The sequence below is a fragment of the Strix uralensis genome, chromosome 1 (genome assembly GCF_047716275.1).
Source record: "Strix uralensis isolate ZFMK-TIS-50842 chromosome 1, bStrUra1, whole genome shotgun sequence".
Classification (NCBI taxonomy): domain Eukaryota; kingdom Metazoa; phylum Chordata; class Aves; order Strigiformes; family Strigidae; genus Strix; species Strix uralensis.
The window spans coordinates 22,216,378-22,237,900 of record NC_133972.1 but is presented as its reverse complement, the minus strand read 5'-3'; the positions used below and the strand labels follow the sequence as shown (position 1 = coordinate 22,237,900).

Here is a 21,523-nt window from a genome sequence, read left to right as displayed (position 1 = left end):
TACTACACAGAGATTTTACCATGGATAACATCTTTCTCATTTTCAATTTGCACGTATATCTATTTATTTATATGATGTAAAGTATTAAGAAAATGATGCTTGTTTTATATTTCACTATCAATTAAAGTTTTGTTATTGTATCTTAAATTGCAGAAGTGTCTACATGGGTTATCTTTTTCTCAGTATGTAAGAAACATCTGAACGATTCTTCTCTAATTAAAATACAGTTAAAACTAATTATATATTTCATAATTTAAATGCATCTCAGAGGCAGTCAAAAAACAACAGCTTCTTTTAAAAAAAGTTATTTTATCTTCCTGATCAGTGAAAAAAATTACTAGTTATTATCTAATTAACTTGTTCTGAAGAGAGTAAATTATTTTGCTTGCTCGTTTAAGACAGTTTCACACCTAACCACAGTCTCAAGACCAATTTGGAAAAATCAATACAGTTGGTGCAAAAATTGTTCTGGCTACTAATGCTTATTTCCTTAATTTTCTATTAGAAACACAAGAAGATGATGTATTTATACAAAATAAAAGCTATCGAGGGGTTTTTAAGCAACAGAGAGGAATGGTGTGTGTATTCCACTTCGGGTGAGTCTGTGCCCTATGCACTCCACTAGGAGCCTACTATTAGCTGTGCCTTTGGGGCAGAGCATGTCCTCCATGTATTCCTGTTCACAGCTGAAAACATGAAAGGACTGTCCCGTCTCCCTCTCAATTTCTTTGCACAACACCACTGAAAATTACAGTGATGATGGAAATAACTTCAAAGCAGCAAGAAAAAAGAAATTCTCAATGAACAACAGTTACAGGAAAATAACTACTCTTCCTTCCAGATACCGAGCACACATCTTTCCACTCCAAATCATTTCTCATTGTTAAGAGTAAGATTTTTGAATAAATCAGGAAAAAAAAAAGAGTAAAAAAACCCAAAAAAACCTGAAAGACTGATTTGCTAAAGTCTTAGAGACCTCAATTATAGCACAGCACTTCAAAAAAGTACAAGCTGAAGATCGAATGTCCCTTTATAGATGTCAGTGGGAATGTCGCTAATCACAAAATTCCAGAGTAGACTGTTGCCTGGTAGAATGGATAGTTACTCTTCCAGAAGTAATTTTATTAGTCATATCATAATACAGTTATATAAAATGGATTCAAATTTGATAATAATTTTTCAGATATACTACTTCCCCTCCCTTTTTCATGCGTAAATTGAAATAGTATATGTAAGTTCCTGAATTGCCTTGTTCGATGGAGACAGAACGACAAGATGCAGGAAATATTCAGTAATCTTCTCCTCCTTGATCTGAGAGGAAAGCTGTGCTAGTATAGCTAGCCTGACTTCCTCAGTCAAGTTCAAGCAAGCTGGAGTAACATCAAAAGAAATCCTACGTTGTACCCGGTCTGCTGTACCTGTCTTGTTGACAGAAGAATTTCACCTTCTAGAAGGTTGATCCAAGACCATTAATAAATCTACTGCCTGGTTGCAAATGCTTCAAAGAGATAGAAGGCTTTGTAATTCAACATCTACAGATTTAATTTTTTTTTCTTCATTCTAATGCTAATTTTTATACAAATATTTTAGCAGACCTAAATTAAACCCACATTTTCTTGGAATCAAGAGTCAAAGGAGAAAAAGAAGTGAATCTGAATGGTAAACTTCAATCTAGCTGTTTGTGGTGAAGCATTTCTTCATGTTACTGTGGAAGTAAATACCTAGTTGTCATTTATGAACCCATATACCCAAAAGTATTTGCTTAACTCTGAAACGCAACGTTGGAATATGCTTTTTTCTCATTTAGCAGAAACAACTGCTTTCATATGAGGAAATTACATTACAACAGTACTACTTCATTTTTGCTGTACCATCCTATGGCACAGTTAAAAAGTTAATTTTCTATTGCTGATGTCATAAATAGGTTGTAGATGTTAACATGAGACAAATATCTTAGCTCTATAGCCTACAACACTCAGCTTTTCATCAACTAAATACAGAGTAAAAGTATTGGCAAAAAGAAAAAGGTAACAGAAGGAAAGAATACTTTAAATATAGATTACATTATAATATCTTTCGACTCATAAAATACTAGCATAAAATTCTAGAAAGAATATTCTGTGTAATTCAGAGATAAAGTACGCGGGAAATTCTCAGTTTATCAGACATATGCAGAGTTTCTCTATATTTGAACACAGGACAGCTTATTTTCCCTTTGACCCAACAGAACACTACAGAAAATATTTTCTGATAATAGATAAAGTTTTGAATATAACCAAAGCTTAAATTTTATATTGAGAATAAAGTTCTCTCTACAATTTATAAATATAATTTTATTACATTAAAATAATTCCCCAAATTTTATGCATATGCATATTTTGTAAACAAGTTTTAACTTGGATGGTTATACTTACAAGCAAAGTCCCATAGTTGAAAAGAAACTCCTCTGTGACTATCTGGGGACGAAATACCTATTTGAGTTTCGCAAAAGTTGAAAAAAAATACATTAAATGCATATCTTATGACCAGAAAAAGTAAAACATGTATTTCACAGCCATGTTAGAAAAAGAGGACAAAATACGTATTTGCTTCTATCATTAGAGTGGTCTTACAATGTGCAAAAGTAAGGCTTACATCTTTAATGTTGCTACATAGCTGGAATGCTCATCAACATATCTACACATTACTAAAAGTTCTATTTTATCCATTCTGATCATGATCAGCAAAAATCAGATTTTGGGAAACTGTAGGAGTTTATCCTTTATTCAACAATTTTTTTTTTGGGGGGGGGGGGAATCTACCTGGGATGCCACAAGATGAAACACTACAGGCATCATAGGAAGGGACATCTTCAGCTGTTTGGCCTGAACCGTTGATGGATGTTTACGTCCAGAGACATTAGTTAAGGCAGTGAGAATGTCACCTACAGAAAACAACATTTCAGACTAATCTAACATAATTGCTTTACTAAACAAAAGCAAATTACATATAAAACATCTCTGTCCCAGTATTCTCTGTTCAAGCCCATCTTCTCCCTCCTGCTGGAAGCAGTGTTCATGTTACTGCATGACAAAGCAGGTTGATCCAGCACTTTTCTTTCCTAGCTCAGTGTCCAGCCAGGCCAATTTCCTGCTCTGGCTACAGGGACAGGGGTGCAAATGTCACCTCTGGCAAAATGGTGAGGATAGAAATATAAGGCAGGTGTAGAAGCAAAGATCAAATTACCCCTCTTGGCAGGGTGGACTTATACTGGCTTTAGGTGGCTACATATGCATAGAATTATACTCTTGAAATTCTATGGACGCAATTCTGTTTCCAGTGAAACAAAAAGTAAAATTCTCATGACTTCCAGCTGACCAAGAGCTGAATTCACCATAGTAGTGGGTGACATAATCCTCAAGCAGTATGTTTCTCCTGCAGCATAGTACAACTGGGAGAAAGAAACAAGTATTCTCTCCCCCTGCACTTCCAAAAGATCCCTCCACCAGCCAGGCACACACACACATATATTCATACACAATGTTTAACAACTATGCAAGTAACCTAAAGCAACAGGAATTCTCACGTTCTCATGAAAGAGGTAGCGGCAGGTCAATGAGAGAACTTAGTTGCCTCCATAACAAACCTCAGACACAATAACGAGGGAACAAAATTTTAATTACAATATTGAAAATTATATTTCAAACTTCAGAGGAGATATAAAATCAAGGAACATTTTGCTAAATTTGTGTTGCATTAGAAAAGCAAGACCTCTTCCACATGGGATAAAGAACAGAAGCAGCAGAAGAAAAGTCATGGCTCACATGCAAAGAAGGAAAATTCTGTCCCTATAGCTTGAAAATATTAAAAGCCAAATCCTGTCTTCAAAGAACACTTACTATATTTTTTTCCCTAATGAGAGAGCTGCACAGAACTGTAAAAGGGAAATCACATAGACATTAAACAAATAAAGGACAGGATTTGGTATTTTATACGATTTTCATGCCAGAAAAGGCCTTTCCTTCCAGAGTAAGTCACAGAGTTTATTCATGTTGAATAATACCAATGCTTTTCTTCTGCTCCCATGGAGTTGAATTTTCAACATAAGCAGGAATGACAGAGCCTGGTACTGAAGTAGGTTGTAAAAATACCTAGCCTTAAAGATTTGACTCATTCTATAATATACTGCCCAAGAAAGGGAAAACATTGCCTAAAACTCTCCAAATACATAAACCAAAATCTTGTTTTTTCATCAACACATTTTTCTTTGGAATTACTCACAATACTGTAATTCAGCAAGACCTCTCTGTGGTTACCAACAAATAATTTATTGAACAATCTACTTTCTTTCTATGTTTTAAGGCCTATATAATCATCACATTTGCCAATTTTTCAGTTGATAAATAGGTTAAATATTATAAATGTAGAAATAGAATTACTTTCTTACCTACAACAACAGAAAACTTTTAAAATTATACACAAGATTAACAACTTAATTTGTTTAAATGTATCTTTAAGGACAATTTCTACAACTTTTTAATCTATTTGGTTTATAGCTACATCTGGTGGAAGAAGATGGGATCAGTAAGGATCTTACATAAATGCATATTAAAAAAGCCAGCTAAGATTAATTCTAAATCAACAGTTAAACGTCTTTTAACTGTTCCAGTTTGCAAATCTGGTTATTTTTCTTAGGGGCCCATAGCTTTTACCTCCTCAAGCAGAACACATTCCTTCGTCATACTCAGAGCATTAAAAAGAAAAAGCCTTCTGAAACACGTGGGCAAATATGGACAGATAGCTTAATCTTAATAAAAACAATCAACACACAAACCTAGCTTGGAAAGAAAAACAAAGTGTAAAAATTATGCTTTATATATCAGTTGTCAACAACGCATTGAAATTGTGCATCAGTAGTAAAAAACCCAGCAGAGTACATGTTAAAGCAATTGATGTATTATGTATTTAAATGATAGTAACTATATATTTGATGTATGGTACTTTTCAGCTTCTGAGGAAATATCAGGGCCTACTATATTAATTGCATATAGTACATACAGACAGTAGGAGGTGAATTTTTGCCTCCAGCATTTATAGTCTGAGACGTTCAAATCCTGAAGTATAGCCAATATACAAATCTGGTATTTAGTTTGAAAAAAGAGATCATGAATTTGAAGCAAGGCAAAAATTTGCATTGTCATAGGAAGTAAAGTTTCTTTTAAAATAGCAGCATGACATTTAGGTCTACTGACCTTCGCAGTGCTACCATTTCATTTTCAATATTCTAGCGAAAATGTAGAGAAGATGAAAAACAAATCAGGCATCATCTCATCAGAAAATAATTTTATGAAAAAAATGTTTTATCATTTAATGACAAAGCATACACAGTCAGGGTTGGGTTTGCTCCCTTTCTTTTCTTGAATACTCAGAGCATTTCCTTCCTTGTCTTCCTATTTAGCTTTATTTTGTGGGAGATCTCACCCACCAGAAGTTTTAATAAGAATTTTAATGATGATCCAGACTGGCTGCACCAATCTTAGACTTTCTTCTTCCTTCCTTCTTGCCTCCTTCCCTCCTCCTCTTTCTCCATCCCTTCTCCCCTCCATCCTTCCCTCCACTCAGTTCCTTCCCTTCTCCTCCCCCCACTTTCCTTCCTTTTCTTCCTACCCTCCTCTCTTCCCTTCCTCCTCCTTCCCTTCCCTCCTTAACTCCCTTCCTTCCCTTCCTTCCTTTCTTCCTTCACTCACTCCTAATTAACTTCTTCAAATAAAAACCTCATCTTTCCTCATACAACATATAGCACAGTTTTTTCCAGGAAGAACAATCCCACCATTCTTACTCATCTAGAGTAATTTGTGACATTTCTTTCATTCAATCCTATGTTCAAATCTCACCAACAGATCCTCCTTAATTTTTCAAGATTTTATCTATTACTCTTGTACAAATGGCCAAAATTCTCATCCTGCTTCATCACCTTCTCCAGACTGCCTCCCCAGACTCTGGAATTAATTTCTTTCTTCTCCAGTTTCTTCTCTGTTTGCCCAGTGAGTCCAAATTGCACCTTACAGTTTGCAGCTTTTGTCCTATTTGCATGCACGCCTTTCCCTGTTCCTTCTGCAAGTCCCCTCTTCCCCAGTACCTCATATCCCACTATGGCAACTTTTGAGCATATTTAATGATGGCAGGACTTTAGCTGCTATACCCAAGCAAATTTCTGTTTTGAACATACACGAAGAGCACAAAGTTCAAAGTAGTTTTTTATTATTCCAAAGGCTCAAATACTAGTGAAATTTGAGCAGATATTCACAAAATTGTCCAAATGCATATCCTTGGCACAAAAGCTACTTTTCTGAAACTTCAAGTCCTTATTCCTAAGTACAAGGGATGGGCTGAGGTAGCACTGATGTTGTCCCTGAGAAAATCTTTCCATCTTTTCTTATGCATGATCAAATCAGTTTCAGACATCTAGAACAACTGAAGTATCTAGGCTAAAATTTTCCAGAAAAATTGCTGGAAGCAAATACTCAACACATCAGTTTCAGTGTAAGTGATCAACACATACTCACAGGTATGCTCTGTCACATCTCTGCTAGCTCTGAGCTTTACAAGGCAAATTTGCTTTTAGGTTTTTCTGTGTTTGGAATATCTTTAGAACATCATTGATAAAATTTCTGGTATGTTTGAGCCTTATTCCTGACTGAGTTGATGGGACTTACTGTTCAACAAATACAAAGCATTAATACAGGAAATCATGCATTCCAATTAAAAAATATCTGATTATGACATAACTAAAAAACTTCATGAAGCTGATATCGTGCAAACTTTACATAATTGGACAACACAGTCTTTCCACCTCTATATGTAAGGAGATACTTGTTTCTTGAGGGAGTAAGCAATGGTAAGATTTGTTCAGTTAACCAACTGAATTTACCTAGAATTCCTGGCAGCTCCCGCACGATGTGATAGATGAGAAGATCCAGGCATTTTGACAAGTATTCACTGCCACCTTGCTGCTCTTTTCCTGGTGTCGTCTTTCTGCTGTCTCTTTCAATATACATCACGAGTCTACATTTAAGCAAGTGCAAAACATTACCTCTCATAACAAAAAAAAATGACACTATCTCAAAAATACTACTGAACCAGACATTTCTACTATCTGTGGTTACAATCACGACGATACATTAGTTCTGGCTCTGTAATTTTGTTGAAATTTTAGACTTTCCTTTTCAAATAAATCAATTTTTAAAATAACACAAAAGACTGAGTCAAGGAACGAGAGGAAAGAAACCCTTAAGCTACTGTAAGTACAACTCTACCTATTTAAGTGAATATATGATGCTAATATAAGGAGTGAATCCCTCTGCAGACTTAGACAGAAAGACTAATTTTAAAATACACTTTAATTTGAAATATATGACCAATATGCATAATATGAGCAAAAGACTAGACATTAATTTTCAACATGTAAGAATTCCAAAAGCAAGAATAATTTAAGTCAATGTAATAAGAGATCAATCTTTCAGTCAAGAGAAGTCATACTACATAAATCATACTACAGCCTATCAAAATGTTAACACTAGTTAGAATGGCCAAGAAAGAGATAAAAGTCCAAACTAGCTTTACACCTTTCTCTAGAAATCTGGTGTTCAAGATTTCAAAGGACAAACTCAATGCTTACATTCTAACTGTAAGTGCTGTGTAGCTATATTGTTCTGCAGAATGACATTTCTCATCGTAAACTGTGGTAACTGATTTATTAGCCATTGGCTAACTTACAAGAGATTGCTTTAATAATACACCTGTAACAAAATGCTTCAGGCAACATTTTAAAATGCTCATTTGAATAGACAGAAGGGCCAGACTTCCCTTTAGGGGCATAATATTGACATCTTTGTTTCACATTCGAACTCCCTGGGGGTCCTGTGCAAAGACCCATCAGTCACTGGTGAGTGAAATCCATGCTCTGGATTTTAAGAATGTACTTCAGTATTATCTTTTTTTTTAAAAAATACCATTCTTATAATCAATGTTCTTTTATGGAAGTATGAAAATAACTTATTTAAACTGCCTCAAGTGTACATAACAAAACTGCAGGACTCACAAACACAAGATTTAATCCTAGGAAGTGTTTACTTCAATCAAAAAGGTGATTTACTCAATGAAGTAAAAACTACTTAGGAATGCATTTTTCAGGATTAGGTCTGCAAACAATGCATCATTGCTATGGAATACTACAAGTCACCTTATCCTTCCTGAACTGTGATACAGAGACAAAGAGAGAGATAAATCAAAAGACCCATTCAGTAACTACCTTTCACCTCTGCAATAGCCCAGATGCAACATTCAGCTGCACTTCCCAGAGACTATAGGGACATCTTTTATTTTTCTTGCAATCTCTGGAAATTGTATTAAAATACAAGGAGTTTTGATCTGTCTGGTAGAAGAGAACTTAAAAATCTGACATTACACTTCAAATAGAATTTTCCTTAAAAGGCTTTAAGCTTCTTTAATATAAAACATTTAATGCTTTAAATTAAAATGGTATAAAGTCCTCTAGCCTTTCCAGACAACCAAGTAATTTTTACCCAAAAATTGTTTAACTTTGAACAAAGACATGACAAAAGATCAGAGTTTGTATGGACTTTTTTCTTTAAGAAAACACTTCCGTGATTTAACAATCATCTGATTCTATATAGAAATAAGTTTAGATCTGTTTAAGATTTACTTAAAGCAGGCTGAGTAGACTTCAACATGAGTGGTTTTATTGCTGGGGGGGAAGGGGGTTCATTTTTTAAAAGCACGTTCTATTACTTAATCACAGTTGAGAAGCATACAAAGTATGTTCATTTATTCTGAGAGAGGAAAGATACAAAAGTTATGTAAACTCATGAGTTCTCGTTTTTTGTGTTGTCTTTCCCATCACAAAATTATGACAGAATCATAGAATGGTTTGGGTTGGAAGGGACATTAAAGATCATCTAGTTCCAACCCCCCTGCCATGGGCAGAGACACCTTCCACTAGACCAGGTCGCTCAAAGTCCTGTCCAACCTGGCCTTGCACACTGCCAGGGAGGGGGCAGCCACAATTTCTCTGGGCAACATGTTCCAGGGTCTTACCATCCTCACAGTAAAGATTTAAATCTATCCTCTTTCAGTTTAAAACTGTTACCCCTCATCCTATCACTTCACTCCCTGATAAAGAGTCCCTCCCCGTCTTTCCTGTAGCCCCCTTTAAGTACTGGAAGGCCGCTATAAGGTCTCCTTGGAGCCTTCTCTTCTCCAGGCTGAATACCCCCAACTCTCTCAGCCTGTCCTCATAAGGGAGGTGCTCCAGCCCCCTGATCATCTTCATGGGCCTCCTCTGGACTCACTCCAACAGGTCCATGTCCTTCTTATGTTGGGGGGCCCAGAGCTGGACACAGTACTGCAGGTGGGGTCTCATGAGAGCAGAGTAGATGGGGAGAATCACCTCCCTCGACCTGCTGGCCACACTTCTCTTGATGCAGCCCAGGATACTGTTGGTTTTCCTGGCTGCAAGCACACAGGGCTGGCTCACGTTCAGTTTTTCATCTACCAACACCCCCAAGTCCTTCTCTGCAGGGCCGCTCTCAATCCTCTCATTGCCCAGTCTGTATTTGTGCTTGGGATTGCCCCAACCCATGTGCAGGACCTTGCACTTGGCCTTATCCACTGAAGTGGTCCATTTATCAAATCCATGTCTCTCCAATTTTGAGACAAGGATGTCATGTGGGACAGTGTCAAATGCTTCACACAAGTCCACGTAGAGGACGTCAGTTGCTCTTCCCTTATCCACCAACACTGTAATCCTGGCATAGAAAGCCACCAAATTTGTCAGGCATGATTTGCCCTTAGTGAAGCCATGTTGGCGGTCACCAATTACCTCCTCATTTTCCATGTGCCCTAGCATAGTTTCCAGGAGGATCCGCTCCATGATCTTACCAGGCGCAGAGGTGAGACTGACTGGCCTGTAGTTTCCCAGGTCTTCCTCTTTTCCCTTTTAAAAATGGGGTTTACATTTCCCCTTTTCCAGTCAGCAGGAACTTCACCGGACTGCCATGACTTCTCAAATATGATGGACAGTGGCATAACCACTTCATCCGCCAGTTCCCTTAGATCCTTAGATGGTCTTGAACCTCATCTTCTCCTACAGTGGGCAGTTCTTAATTCTCCCAGTCCCCACCTTTGCCTTCTGAGTCTTGGGCAGTGTGGCTAGAGCACTTGCCAGTGAAGACTGAAGCACAAAAGTCATTGAGTAGCTCAGCCTTCTCCATATCCCAGGTAAACAGTTTTCCTCTTTCCTTCTGGAGAGGGCCTAAATTTTCTCTAGTCTTCCTTTTATCACCGATGTACCTATAGAAGCGCTTCTTCTTGCCCTCGATGTCCATGGCCAAATTTAATTCTATCAGGGCTTTGGCCTTCCTAACCTGATCCCTGGCTGCTCAGACAGTTTCTCTATATTCTTCCTGGCTACCTGTCCTTGCTTCCCCTCTCTGTAGGCTTCCTTGTTGTGTCTGAGTTTGTCCAGGAGCTCCTGACAGAATTCTTCTGAAATTGCCATTCACATGAAGATTTTCTAAAAATATGCACAACTATTTTTTCCCTGATACTACTGTTCAACTAAACATTGTCTGTCTCGAGAAAATTGTACAGATCCGTATATAGGCAGGAAAGCATCAGTATCTCTATTTTCAACAAATTCCTCAGTCATATGTAGAACAATTAATCAGTTACTTTTATTCCCTGAAGAATCTGTGTCCTGTCTAATGGGAAAAACTAGGCCTATGGAAATACATTTATTCAGTTCATATAATGCATACACTTGTCTTGCACTTAACACATGAAAAAATATGTAAGTGGTACTGTAAATATGATGAGAAACAAAGCACCGTCTATGAAGCCAGGTTTTATTTTTTAAAAATTTCTTCAAGTATCTGTATTGCATGTTATTGCAATCAGTGAGCTTCTACACAATAAAGTAGAACAACCCAAATTTTCTGAGAAAAGATGTGAAGAGTGGAGCAAAAAGGGGAGAATTTCAGAGAGTTAGCAGTCCTGAGTAACAGGAATGGGAATGAGGTCTACTACTTAAAAAGAGTAACAGCTGTTCACTTGTAAAGATGATCAACATGAAAAAAAGAAAATTTAGTCAAAATTCAGAAGACTGAGCAGAGACTTGGTAAGACATGGTCTTCAAATATACAGAAGTCACTGTAAAAGGAAAAAAACTGCATTGTTTTCTGTGCTTAACCTGTAGAATTGAAATTTCAATGCGAAAATAACAAGAATTTTTGAATGTTAAGAACACCTAACAATTAGAACAGCTGCCAAAAAGAGGTCATGGAATACCCATCAATTTCCACCAATCATTAAAAAATATTTCTCAAGAATAACAGACCTTGACCTGGATCAGAAAGGCAACCTCTCAAAGTCTCTTTAAAAACTGTTTTCTAAAATTAATTTAATTCCCTTCTATCAGTGACATTTACCCTCAACATCCTTAAAATCAGCTTATATATCAATAAAGTTCAGCTACAACTTTACCAACATCTCAACAGGGGAAAAAAAATGCATGCGGCCACCAGATGACTGAACCTAAAAGCAGGAGTTCACTCACTAGCAGACTTCTCCTACTTCTCCCTTCAGTTCATTAAGTTCACAGAGAATGACAGGCCTCCAAGAAACTAAAAAATATCTTGCATTCTCTGAAGACATAGATAGTCCATTTATTCCAACAATTTCAAGGACACGTTTTCAGTCAACCTCTCCTAATAGAAAAGGATGATGATCTTTGAAGGATGTTTAACATAGATGTATTGTTTATTTTACAGAGATGCAACACTGGATGGCAGATCATGCTAGTAAGAAGGGTTAATCCCTTCTTCTCCCCTTCTATATTTTTTGTTGTTCTTTTTTTTTTTTTTTTGAAGTTTGATACGAGCTGTCTGGGTTTTTCCTCTTGAAATCACTGACTTGTGTAATTGTTCCCTTCTGCCTTCCATTTCCATGTTTTCCCATCTGACTGAGCACCAAGCTTTTCTGTTCTTTTTCTGACCATTTTTCTAGGCCAACCTTAAACATGTAAGGCCAAAAGGCTATTCTAGATGTCAGTTTGTGATAGGTCTCCAGATAAAGTTTTTTCTTTGAGGGCATATACAAGATCTGAAAATTTAAAAGATATGGGAGGTGGGGACAGATAACAAGAGAAAGATTTTGCTCAGAAGTTATGCTTTTGTGCATAGTTAGGCTTTTGCAGACTGCATAGGTCTGGCAGTAATACTACCCTATCTTTCCACAAGTGTCCATCTCTGCAGAAAGTAGAAAAAGAGGTTTAAATAAATTCTTTAGGGAGGAAGTTCAATCTTCAGGGCAGTCTCTATCCAATTAGGAAAGTCTCTGAAACCATTTAGATCCAGAAAGAACAATTCAGTGAGACTAATCAGAAATTACTACTAGATCAGAAAAGGATGAAATTATGTGTCTCAACAAAACTTCAGGTTGTATCCCTCCCCTCATTAACAGGTAGTCTGCCTTTGCAAATCACAGAGAGAACAAGGAGACTAGAAAACTCAGGGTGATTAGCAAAAGAAATTAATTTGCATATTATAAACAAACAAATGCTATTTGAGCCTAAAAGGTCTCATATCTTCTCTAGATGTATCACATGTGGAAGAACAAAAGGTATGTAATGGACTACATGAGACAGGTAGAAAAAAGAATAACAGGTGAATTGTATCAATGTTGTGTAAGAAAAAATTCACTTCAAAATTACATTTGATATTATATATAAATGGTTTTCATCTGCAGATCTTGAAATCTCATAGTACTTCGGAAAGTCCTAGTGCAATTTCCTCAGTGACACCCACTGTCAAGCTCTTGAATTACACATTCCCACCACAACTGATTTTATAATTTAAAAATACACTACAACAGATCGAGAGAACTTGGTTTTTAAAAAAAAGAAATTCACAAAAATTTCTGCAAAAGCATATATAATTTTGATTACTAAACTAAAAGCCTTTTCCAATGCCAAACTGAACATTTAACTTGAAGCTGTAGAGATATATGCAGTGTTGCCATGAAACAGTTATTACTGACTGTTTTATCATCTGCGTCATATCCTTTAACTGATGCACACTGAAAAAATGCCTTATATTGATTATCTTTATCATAAACAGATTTTATAATCTAAAGCAACATAAATCCTGTTACAGGCATTAGCTGCAACCTCTCAAGACAAACCAGTAAGTAGAAATTATGCACATTTTACTACATACTCTTTATATTTCTCAAATCAAAGACCTTCATAACGAGAATTTGAGTATATCAAGCATTTTCAATAGTTATCCAACTGATTACTGCTTACTGTACTAGCAATTTTGAATTTATGAGTCTTAATTTTGAAGTGACTTTTCTGTCACAGAATTGGAGACATTTAACTAAAATACTCCAACAGGAGTTCAACAGTATAAGACAAAAAATAACCATTATCTCTGCCGGGCTTAATAAAAATCTTCCAGAGTTCAAGATATTATGAAAGTAGTTGTTTCCACATATAATGGGTTATTTCTCCTCTCTCATCTGACGACAGCCATCTTACTTTCTGGATGTAAGAGAAAGGTTTTAGTCTAGATGATCTATCCTGACAAGAGATATACTGTTCACTGAAGAACAATTATGTAGAAAACATAAAAAATTAAGAAAAATATTTTATCAATTCAATAAAGCTGCTATAAGGTTTGCCTACTGTTTCACCTAATGTGTTATATTATGTATTGGTCCCTAATCAGCTCTGTCTGGAGCATCAAAATAAAACAGCATGATAAAGCCAAAATTCACAATACAAAATAACATCCCAAATTCACAACACATTCTCATCAGAAAGGTTGCTCGTTGGAAAGCATTATAAAAAAAGAGATCAAACCGTTGATAAGAATTATTAAAGTTCTTCTCCTTCACATAATACCTTAGGCATAAATAAACAAATAGTAACTGTCAGTACAGGACTTCTATCAGACATTTCTCCAACCACACAGCTCGGTTCTCTGTGCTATAACAAGCATATGAATAGCAGCACTCATTAAAAATGCAACCACTCAAAAAGTCACAAATCATTAAAGACATTTTACACTAACCAGAACATATCACCTGATAAAACATTTCTGGAAGTATAAAGAGATACACATGAAAAAGAAACTTGGCTTCAGTACTTATTCTCTATGATCTAGAAAAACTGGGATATCTACAGATTCGTATGTGAGTGGAGGGGTATATAATGACAGCACCCCACAAGATGTCCTCTCACAATGGCTTCATGGTATAACTCACCTTCTACCTCCAATCCTTTAGCTCCAATGCCTAGGTCTTAATTCTTCTCAAACATCAATATAAGATATAAAGTTATATTTGCTGTAAATGTAGTTAGATTTACATATACCCACAAGCCTCATCCTTTTTTACTTTCAGTTCCAGACCTGCTTTATTCCAATACCATAAAAACTGGGTTTACACTACATTTTGCTGTTCTTCATAATGAACAGTGGAAGACATAAATCCCAAATAAAATTTCTTCCATTTGACTTCAATCACCCCTGAAACATGGTGATAATTGACATTCTAACAGAGTAATTTCCTCTTGTCTAATACAGGAATGTTTTTGTGCCATCAGAAGACACAAAAATTCACTATTCCACTGTGAATCAAATATAATTTGAGAGCAATCATTTCTTGCAAAGTATTTTAAAACACAGAAACAAATAAAACATTTCATGTAAAAGTCACAGGAATTCAGTGATTATATCATAGAACCATAGAATGGTTGGGGTTGGAAGGGACCTTAAAGATTATCTAGTTCCTGCCATGGAGGGATATAAATCATTCCAACAACACATATAGCCAAGAAATATTATTTTACCCTGAATGTTCCTATATATTGAAAAGACTGTGGACCACAGCCCAAGATGAGGAAGGTACGTGACAGACCTTTTTATTTTGCTTTCCCACCAATAGCAACAACTCACTGTTGCAGTATTTGTTTTGCCCTACCCAGAGCAAAATCTGCTCCTTTATAATGCTCACTGGGACTACAAGTTACTGTAAAAGACAGACTCTCCCTGTAAGACAGTGGTTTCCCCTTATGAGTAATCATCTACTGATAACCCCAGACAAAAGAGAACACCATTTTTTTTATATTCTTATGAACAAAAGGATTCATATTACACAGAAGATTGTTCACTTCAAAAACATTGGCTCAAAATCACCACACATTTTAATATATTTCAGGTACGACTTTGAAAATAAGCGTTACATCTCTAATTATCTTCCATTATCACTTTACCTTGCTTGACAACTGAGTAGCAACATCCTCCTGTTGTTAATTAAAACTTGTAGCAGGACCAGAAAGGATTTCGCTCGAATAAAAGTTGAAGGACTTTCAAGTAAACGTGTAATTGTAGTCACAAAATCCTTGGTGGAAATAAACACAAATACTTTAATATTATTTTATGGAAAAAGGTTATTTGCACTGTATACATTTAAAATTTGCTCATTTTCATGTGCATTCTGCATTAGTAAGGTACTTTTCATGCCACTCATAGCAAAAAAAAAATCCAAACCCACCAAAACCAAAACAACAAAATCCATAACACACTACTAAATAAATTCTGTCTGGCCCAGTGTAAAGCTGCTTTGTACATCTTCTCAAGAGCTGCAACAAGAAAACACTACCCGATGTACTATGTCCAAAAGGTACAAAATGAACTGCAAAGTATGATAGGACCAAATGTCGCACCTTAAAATGTCTTACCTTAAGGATAAATGTAAAATATTTTAATATATTTATTTTAAAAGAAGACTAAAGGATTTTCAGAATACATAAATAATTCAGCACAAATATGAATAAATGTCTATCTATTAATTCCCATATATGCAGGAAGAATAAAAACAACACCTTTGTTGGACACAATCATGTCTACAACCCTGAACTGTACAACAGATGCTCCAAAATAGATGGCAAAACTGTTTCTACTTTCTCTGATTGTTCTTATTTAATTTTATTTTGGGTTCATAAAGTGAAGAACACCTTTTCAACACCTTGGGAAGAACCCAAATTAGGACTTGGAAAGAAAGAAGAAGGATAAACTGCAAGCAGTAAGGGCCATGACTTTCCTAATCCACTGACCATTCTCCATTCCTATGATAAAGTCAATTTATAAGATGCTAAGATCCTTGCTAACTCCTTCCTTCCTGTAAATCCAAATGAAAGAATATTTTTTAAATCTTAACAAGGATAGTGAGAAATAAAGAATAAACACAAAGTGTTTCCCTTCAGAAGTTTAAAAATGGTTAGCTGACTGGATTCTGAAATCACAGCTTGCTTCTTTTTCCTCCCTCTCTCTCTTTATTTTGCCCTGTATACTGAAAGGATTTTTTTCTCTAGTTTCTGGAATGTGGCCTGACACATGGAAAGATGTGACATTCATGTGTACTGCCTCAGCTTCCAAGGGAATAAAGCTGAGAATCAGTAGAAGGAAAAAAGAGCTCTCACATTATGAGTAACAGAATTAGGTATTATGAGTATTAAGGTATTATGAGGTATTAAAAGCATAAGATGAGGATCTTTTATGCTCTGTCCAACAATGTGTTGTATCTCCTGAAGAACCAAAGGAGAAAAATAAAAAAATTTAAAAAAAAAAAAAAGGCAGAAATACATATGGAGTATCCTCTGCCTCTGAGGAATAAAAATACCTGGTACTCATCTGTACTCTTCTACGAAACTGGGCTATCAGAATGCCTCGTTCTGAAAACACAAACCCTACTTCAAATCTCTCTCTCTCCCAAAAAACAAACAAAAAAATCACAGAATTAAAACCGGAGCCAGAATTTACAAACCAAGTCCATTGGCTCTAACCAAAAATTAGACTGAGCACAAATGGCCTCACCAACAGAAACTACCTTCAAACATTTGAGCTGGATTCTCAAGCGAGTGACACTACAGAATAGAGGTGTGTAGTGTATGCCTGCATGTTGCGTGCAAAGTTTAAAATCTGCTGTGTGACACACATTTAACATACCAAGTATTACTCAAATTCCCTCTTTTGCTGACAGAATAAATGAAAGGCAACTTCACTGCCATAAACCTGAAAATCAACCCTGAATGTAATTCATTAGAGACAGCCTTTGCAACAATTAAGTATACCTCTTTAGAGAGACTGGAAAAAGGAATGTAAGAATGGACCAACAACCATCAGATTTTACTCTGATACTGTTTTAACACTGTCTTCAAAAGCAGTCAGCATAGACAGTAACTATAGAAATCCCAGAAAAATAAACCGTTATTAATTATTCTAGAACTGTTTCGTTGTATTTCTGTAATTTACTTTATATACAGAAGAGTTCCTCAATCTTGTGGTTAATAAGCATAAACTGTGTTCAACAGCTCGTGGAGCATGACTTGTAGCTCCTCCAGTATGAACCTGCAGCAGTAAAATTCTTAAATTACAATCTACTAAAAGCAAAGGTTGAAATTTTAATAAAGTGGCATTTTGTGGTATTTTTGTTGTTTGTTTTTTTATGAGATTACTCCAAACAACCAAAAAAAGTTTTTACATTAAGAAACCCTGTAAAGCCTCAGACTTAGTGAAAGAGTAAATATAATGCAACACTGCCTGCTAACATAAATGGACTTGACAGACCAAGCACAGGGACACCATGAGAAAGACACATGCAACTACAAGCCAAAGTACATCTGACTATTTTTAGTCCTCATGCTCTGGAGAGCAAGAATATTTCAATGCTACATGTGGGGGTTGACACAGGTTAAGACAACGTTGCCAATTAAAATCAGTTACATCAGATTTATCTGGGAACGGTCTAATAATCTGGCTTAAGAAATAAATGTGACATTTTGGAATTTGCTTTTCTGGCTGGTCTGAGGACTGCAAAACAGCAACAGTTTATCCAAAGAAAATCTGAAGCAATCTTTGCTGACCTGCAGAACTCACTATATCAGAAAAGCCAAAAATTGCTGAAATACCATCTAATACATCAATTATTAATTGTTTCACTGTTATATTGTTCTGTCCTTCCCTGCAACTGTTTGATGTACCCATGGAGACTCTGCAGGGTAAGGACACTCTTTTCATTGCAAGTGAACACACTGTCAACTGCAACAAGATCGTGATTTTATATCAGATACTCTTAGTAATACTGCAAAGCAAGTTTAAAACAAATTACAAAAAGCAATGATGTTTTCGAATTGGCTACACAAGGGGAAAACAGTTAGACCACCTTCACTATACAAGAACTGAAGTTGCAATAGCAATCTTTTGTTGTATCGTGTATTTTCAAATTCCCTTTCTACGCATTGCAAATGCCTCCATATTACAAGAGTTACAAAAATTTTGTAAACGCATTTATATCTTTTTATTAATTCATACTGATATTGACAAAACCATCAACATCAGAAGTAGCTACTTATCCACATTCTGGTAAAAGACAACGAACTGAAAAAAGTAACTGAAATATGAGGACAACATTTATAACACATTTATAATGCTTTTTTTCAGTGCCATAATTGGATACAACCAAGATAAAAAGAGACTATGGCCAAAGGTGCAGGGACACAAAGAAATAATGCAGTCGTGACAACATATTGCTGTAACTATCTGAATAATTTTACTTATTAGTACTTGAGAAAAAAAAAACAATAAAAACCAGCCCACCCCATAGACCTCTGGAAGAACCTAACTGCATTCAAAATGTTATGTCACTCGTTTTCACTCATTCAAAGGTGAATACAGACAGCTAGATGAAAGTAATTTGCAATGGGTTTTTTTATCTACTGCTACAGTGTGTCAAAGATTTTTGATTTTGAGTTCTTTTTCCACACTTTATTTTAAAAACATCGTTTCAGCTTTTTTGTTTCCAAGACAAAAAACCAAAATAGAAAGGCTCTGTATCAGAAGGGGACAAAACCCAGTCCCTTTTAGCTATTGTAGTTCTCTGAAGACTTATACTAGTGTAGACGACCACAGAACTGCATTTCTCCTTTGTCTTCTGGCTTTTATTTTGTAATTCTTTTTATCGCTGTTCTTGAAGGGAGTAGAAAACAAGGGGAGCCTTAAGTCTTGTAAGCTAAAGGAGTTTCCAGATAAGATATACAAAGCTAAATGATCTCCATCTTGGATTTAGATCTTTTAAGCATCTTCTAATATGTTGGTTTGCAGCTGTATTAAATCATAACCTTGTTACTACCTTCTGTATAACACTGAGGTCCTTCCGCCTCTTAAGCGATAGCATACAAGAATTCTACAGAAGGCAAAATACTTTGTAGACCAACAGTACCCACTTTTTTCTTTTCGCTTCTCTCAATAAGGTGGACTTGTGTGTCATGCTCACAGAATATTGAAAAATACATGGATTATTAAATTCAGTTTTCAGCAATAAAATATTACTGCTCCATGTCATGTGAGAGTACCTGGCAGTTCAATTCAGGAGCAGGATTATATTTTTAGATCCTATTCAGGAGAAATAGAAATCTAGTTTCTGCTTCCAAAACCCTACAATCTAATTTGAGCAAAACAGACATTCTATGAGATACAGATTTATCTGAGCCATAAGGCAGATACAGTTAACAAATGCAGGCACATGCAGTAGAACTAGACCCTCTTTACCAATTTTTAAAGTGCAATGTTTTTTCAGTGACAGCTTTGGGTACTATTTCCACTTCTATCAGTAGTTTGATATATATTGTTAAAAGAATGTCTATATTAGTCTATATTTCAATTTTCTAATCTGAAAAATTGCAACATTTGCTCACAAAACACCTATGACAGTTCATTAATGATTAAGCAGCAACTTCAAAACCACAAAGTTCCAGCCATTACTGTACTGCATGCCAACAAAATACTTTCTATGTTCCTATAACTAGGTGAGGAATTTCAGATTTGATTATTTTTATAATGTCAAATATTTGATTAAAATAGTTCACAAGAACTGCAATATTAGAAAGGGAGTCCTTTTAGCAATGTAAGTGCTATACAAACAAGCAATTCTTCACGGAAGACATCATGCTGTAGCCATATGCTTGTCACACATTGCATTCTTTCACTGAATGTTGAGGTGAATATTTTTTGAACATACTTTGACTATACCACCAACTCACAGTAATGTGCACAATCAGAAACTGCGACATTGTGGGACAATTTGCCACCTGTTAGTGTTGGTGTAGTGGAATCTGTGGAAAGCTTAAGGCCAGCTGAGACGCATTTCTAAAAACACACTGGCAATTCTGACAAGGCACAGAAATAACTTTTAGGAAGAGAACAAGTGATTTCAGGCTGCGAGAAGAGATGGGTGGAAAATAGTAGACTATTTTTTAATTTAAACACTGCTGTTAAAACCATGCATAGAGAAACAAAATTAATCTCTTTCAACTAAAGCCTAATAGATTGTTATAGTCAAGATGACTGTCAGGTTACAGCATACATTACAACAGAGTATCTGACGAAAATGCAAGCTAGAGTTCCTATTTTCTTTGTGACTTTTATCCTTTCCAAGCAGAGGGGGATTGCTTTTGTTTATGAATTGTGCAGACTTACTGCCAAAAAAGTAAACACTATTTCTCTAAACATGGAATAATTTGGTGATCAAAATAGAAAGCTTTTAATCATTGCTTCTAAAACTTATATTAGACATAAATCAGAACCAGTAGTTTTATTCAGTGACACTAAAAAGAAAACCCTAAGTTATTAAAATGCTAATTTCTGCAAGACATTTCACTTACAAATTGGCCTAAGGTCCTTTAAGGAGAGCGTAAAGTACAGCTTTAGATTCAATCGGGAAACTCATTATTTTCTCTTTTAAATGTCTAAGAGAGCCATGTCAAATAGCTGTCCTCATGCATTCCTTATTGTTTTTCCTTAGGGCTGCTATCAGTTATGGTCAGGCTAGAGTTTTCTGAATTGATTGAATTCTAGCTGCAGTAGCAATTTATATACCCATTAGTACCATCTCTTGAAGATCTGTGAGAGAGAAAGGAAAACTATACACTTCATTATTTAGTTTTTGAGCAAATAAAAATACAAAATAAACACATTCCTCATTTCCGATATTCAGATATGCGTCACTGACTTAAGCATTTTGAAAACACAAAAACACTACCAGAGACAACTTTAACTTTCCATGAGTGAAATTCCATGCCAGTGAACAATATTAATCTGAAATCAAACCTTTTCTTGAATCAGCCTCTGTAGATGGATCCCACATGACAACATCGCTGAAAACATGGTGAGCATGTACTGCTGAATTTTGCATATTCCATTTGCTAAGGAATTTAGTACAGCTGTTAATCCCACTTTTTCAATGACATTCTGGAAAGCATTAGGTGCGTAACGAGTAATTCTGCATAAAGCCTACAGAAATGAAAAAAAATATTATTTAACGGGATTATTATCCCAAGAAAAATAATGGAGAATAAAAACAGGTGGTGACTTTTCCAATAATTTAGGAATATAGAGAATTCATA

General features: G+C 35.7%; 1 protein-coding gene across 6 annotated transcripts in view; it reads right to left on the bottom strand.

Annotated features, from left to right (window-relative positions):
• ULK4 (unc-51 like kinase 4) overlaps nt 1–21,523 on the bottom strand; it is a 253,132-nt gene that overhangs the window by 166,463 nt on the left and 65,146 nt on the right. For all 6 annotated transcript variants that reach the window (XM_074891573.1, XM_074891583.1, XM_074891535.1 and 3 more), the window contains 5 exons: nt 21,228–21,410; nt 15,335–15,462; nt 6,911–7,044; nt 2,802–2,923; nt 2,415–2,471 (listed from right to left, as the gene is read on the bottom strand). In XM_074891573.1, the coding sequence (XP_074747674.1) occupies nt 2,415–2,471; nt 2,802–2,923; nt 6,911–7,044; nt 15,335–15,462; nt 21,228–21,410 (624 nt within the window). The remainder of the gene's footprint in view (nt 1–2,414; nt 2,472–2,801; nt 2,924–6,910; nt 7,045–15,334; nt 15,463–21,227; nt 21,411–21,523) is intronic.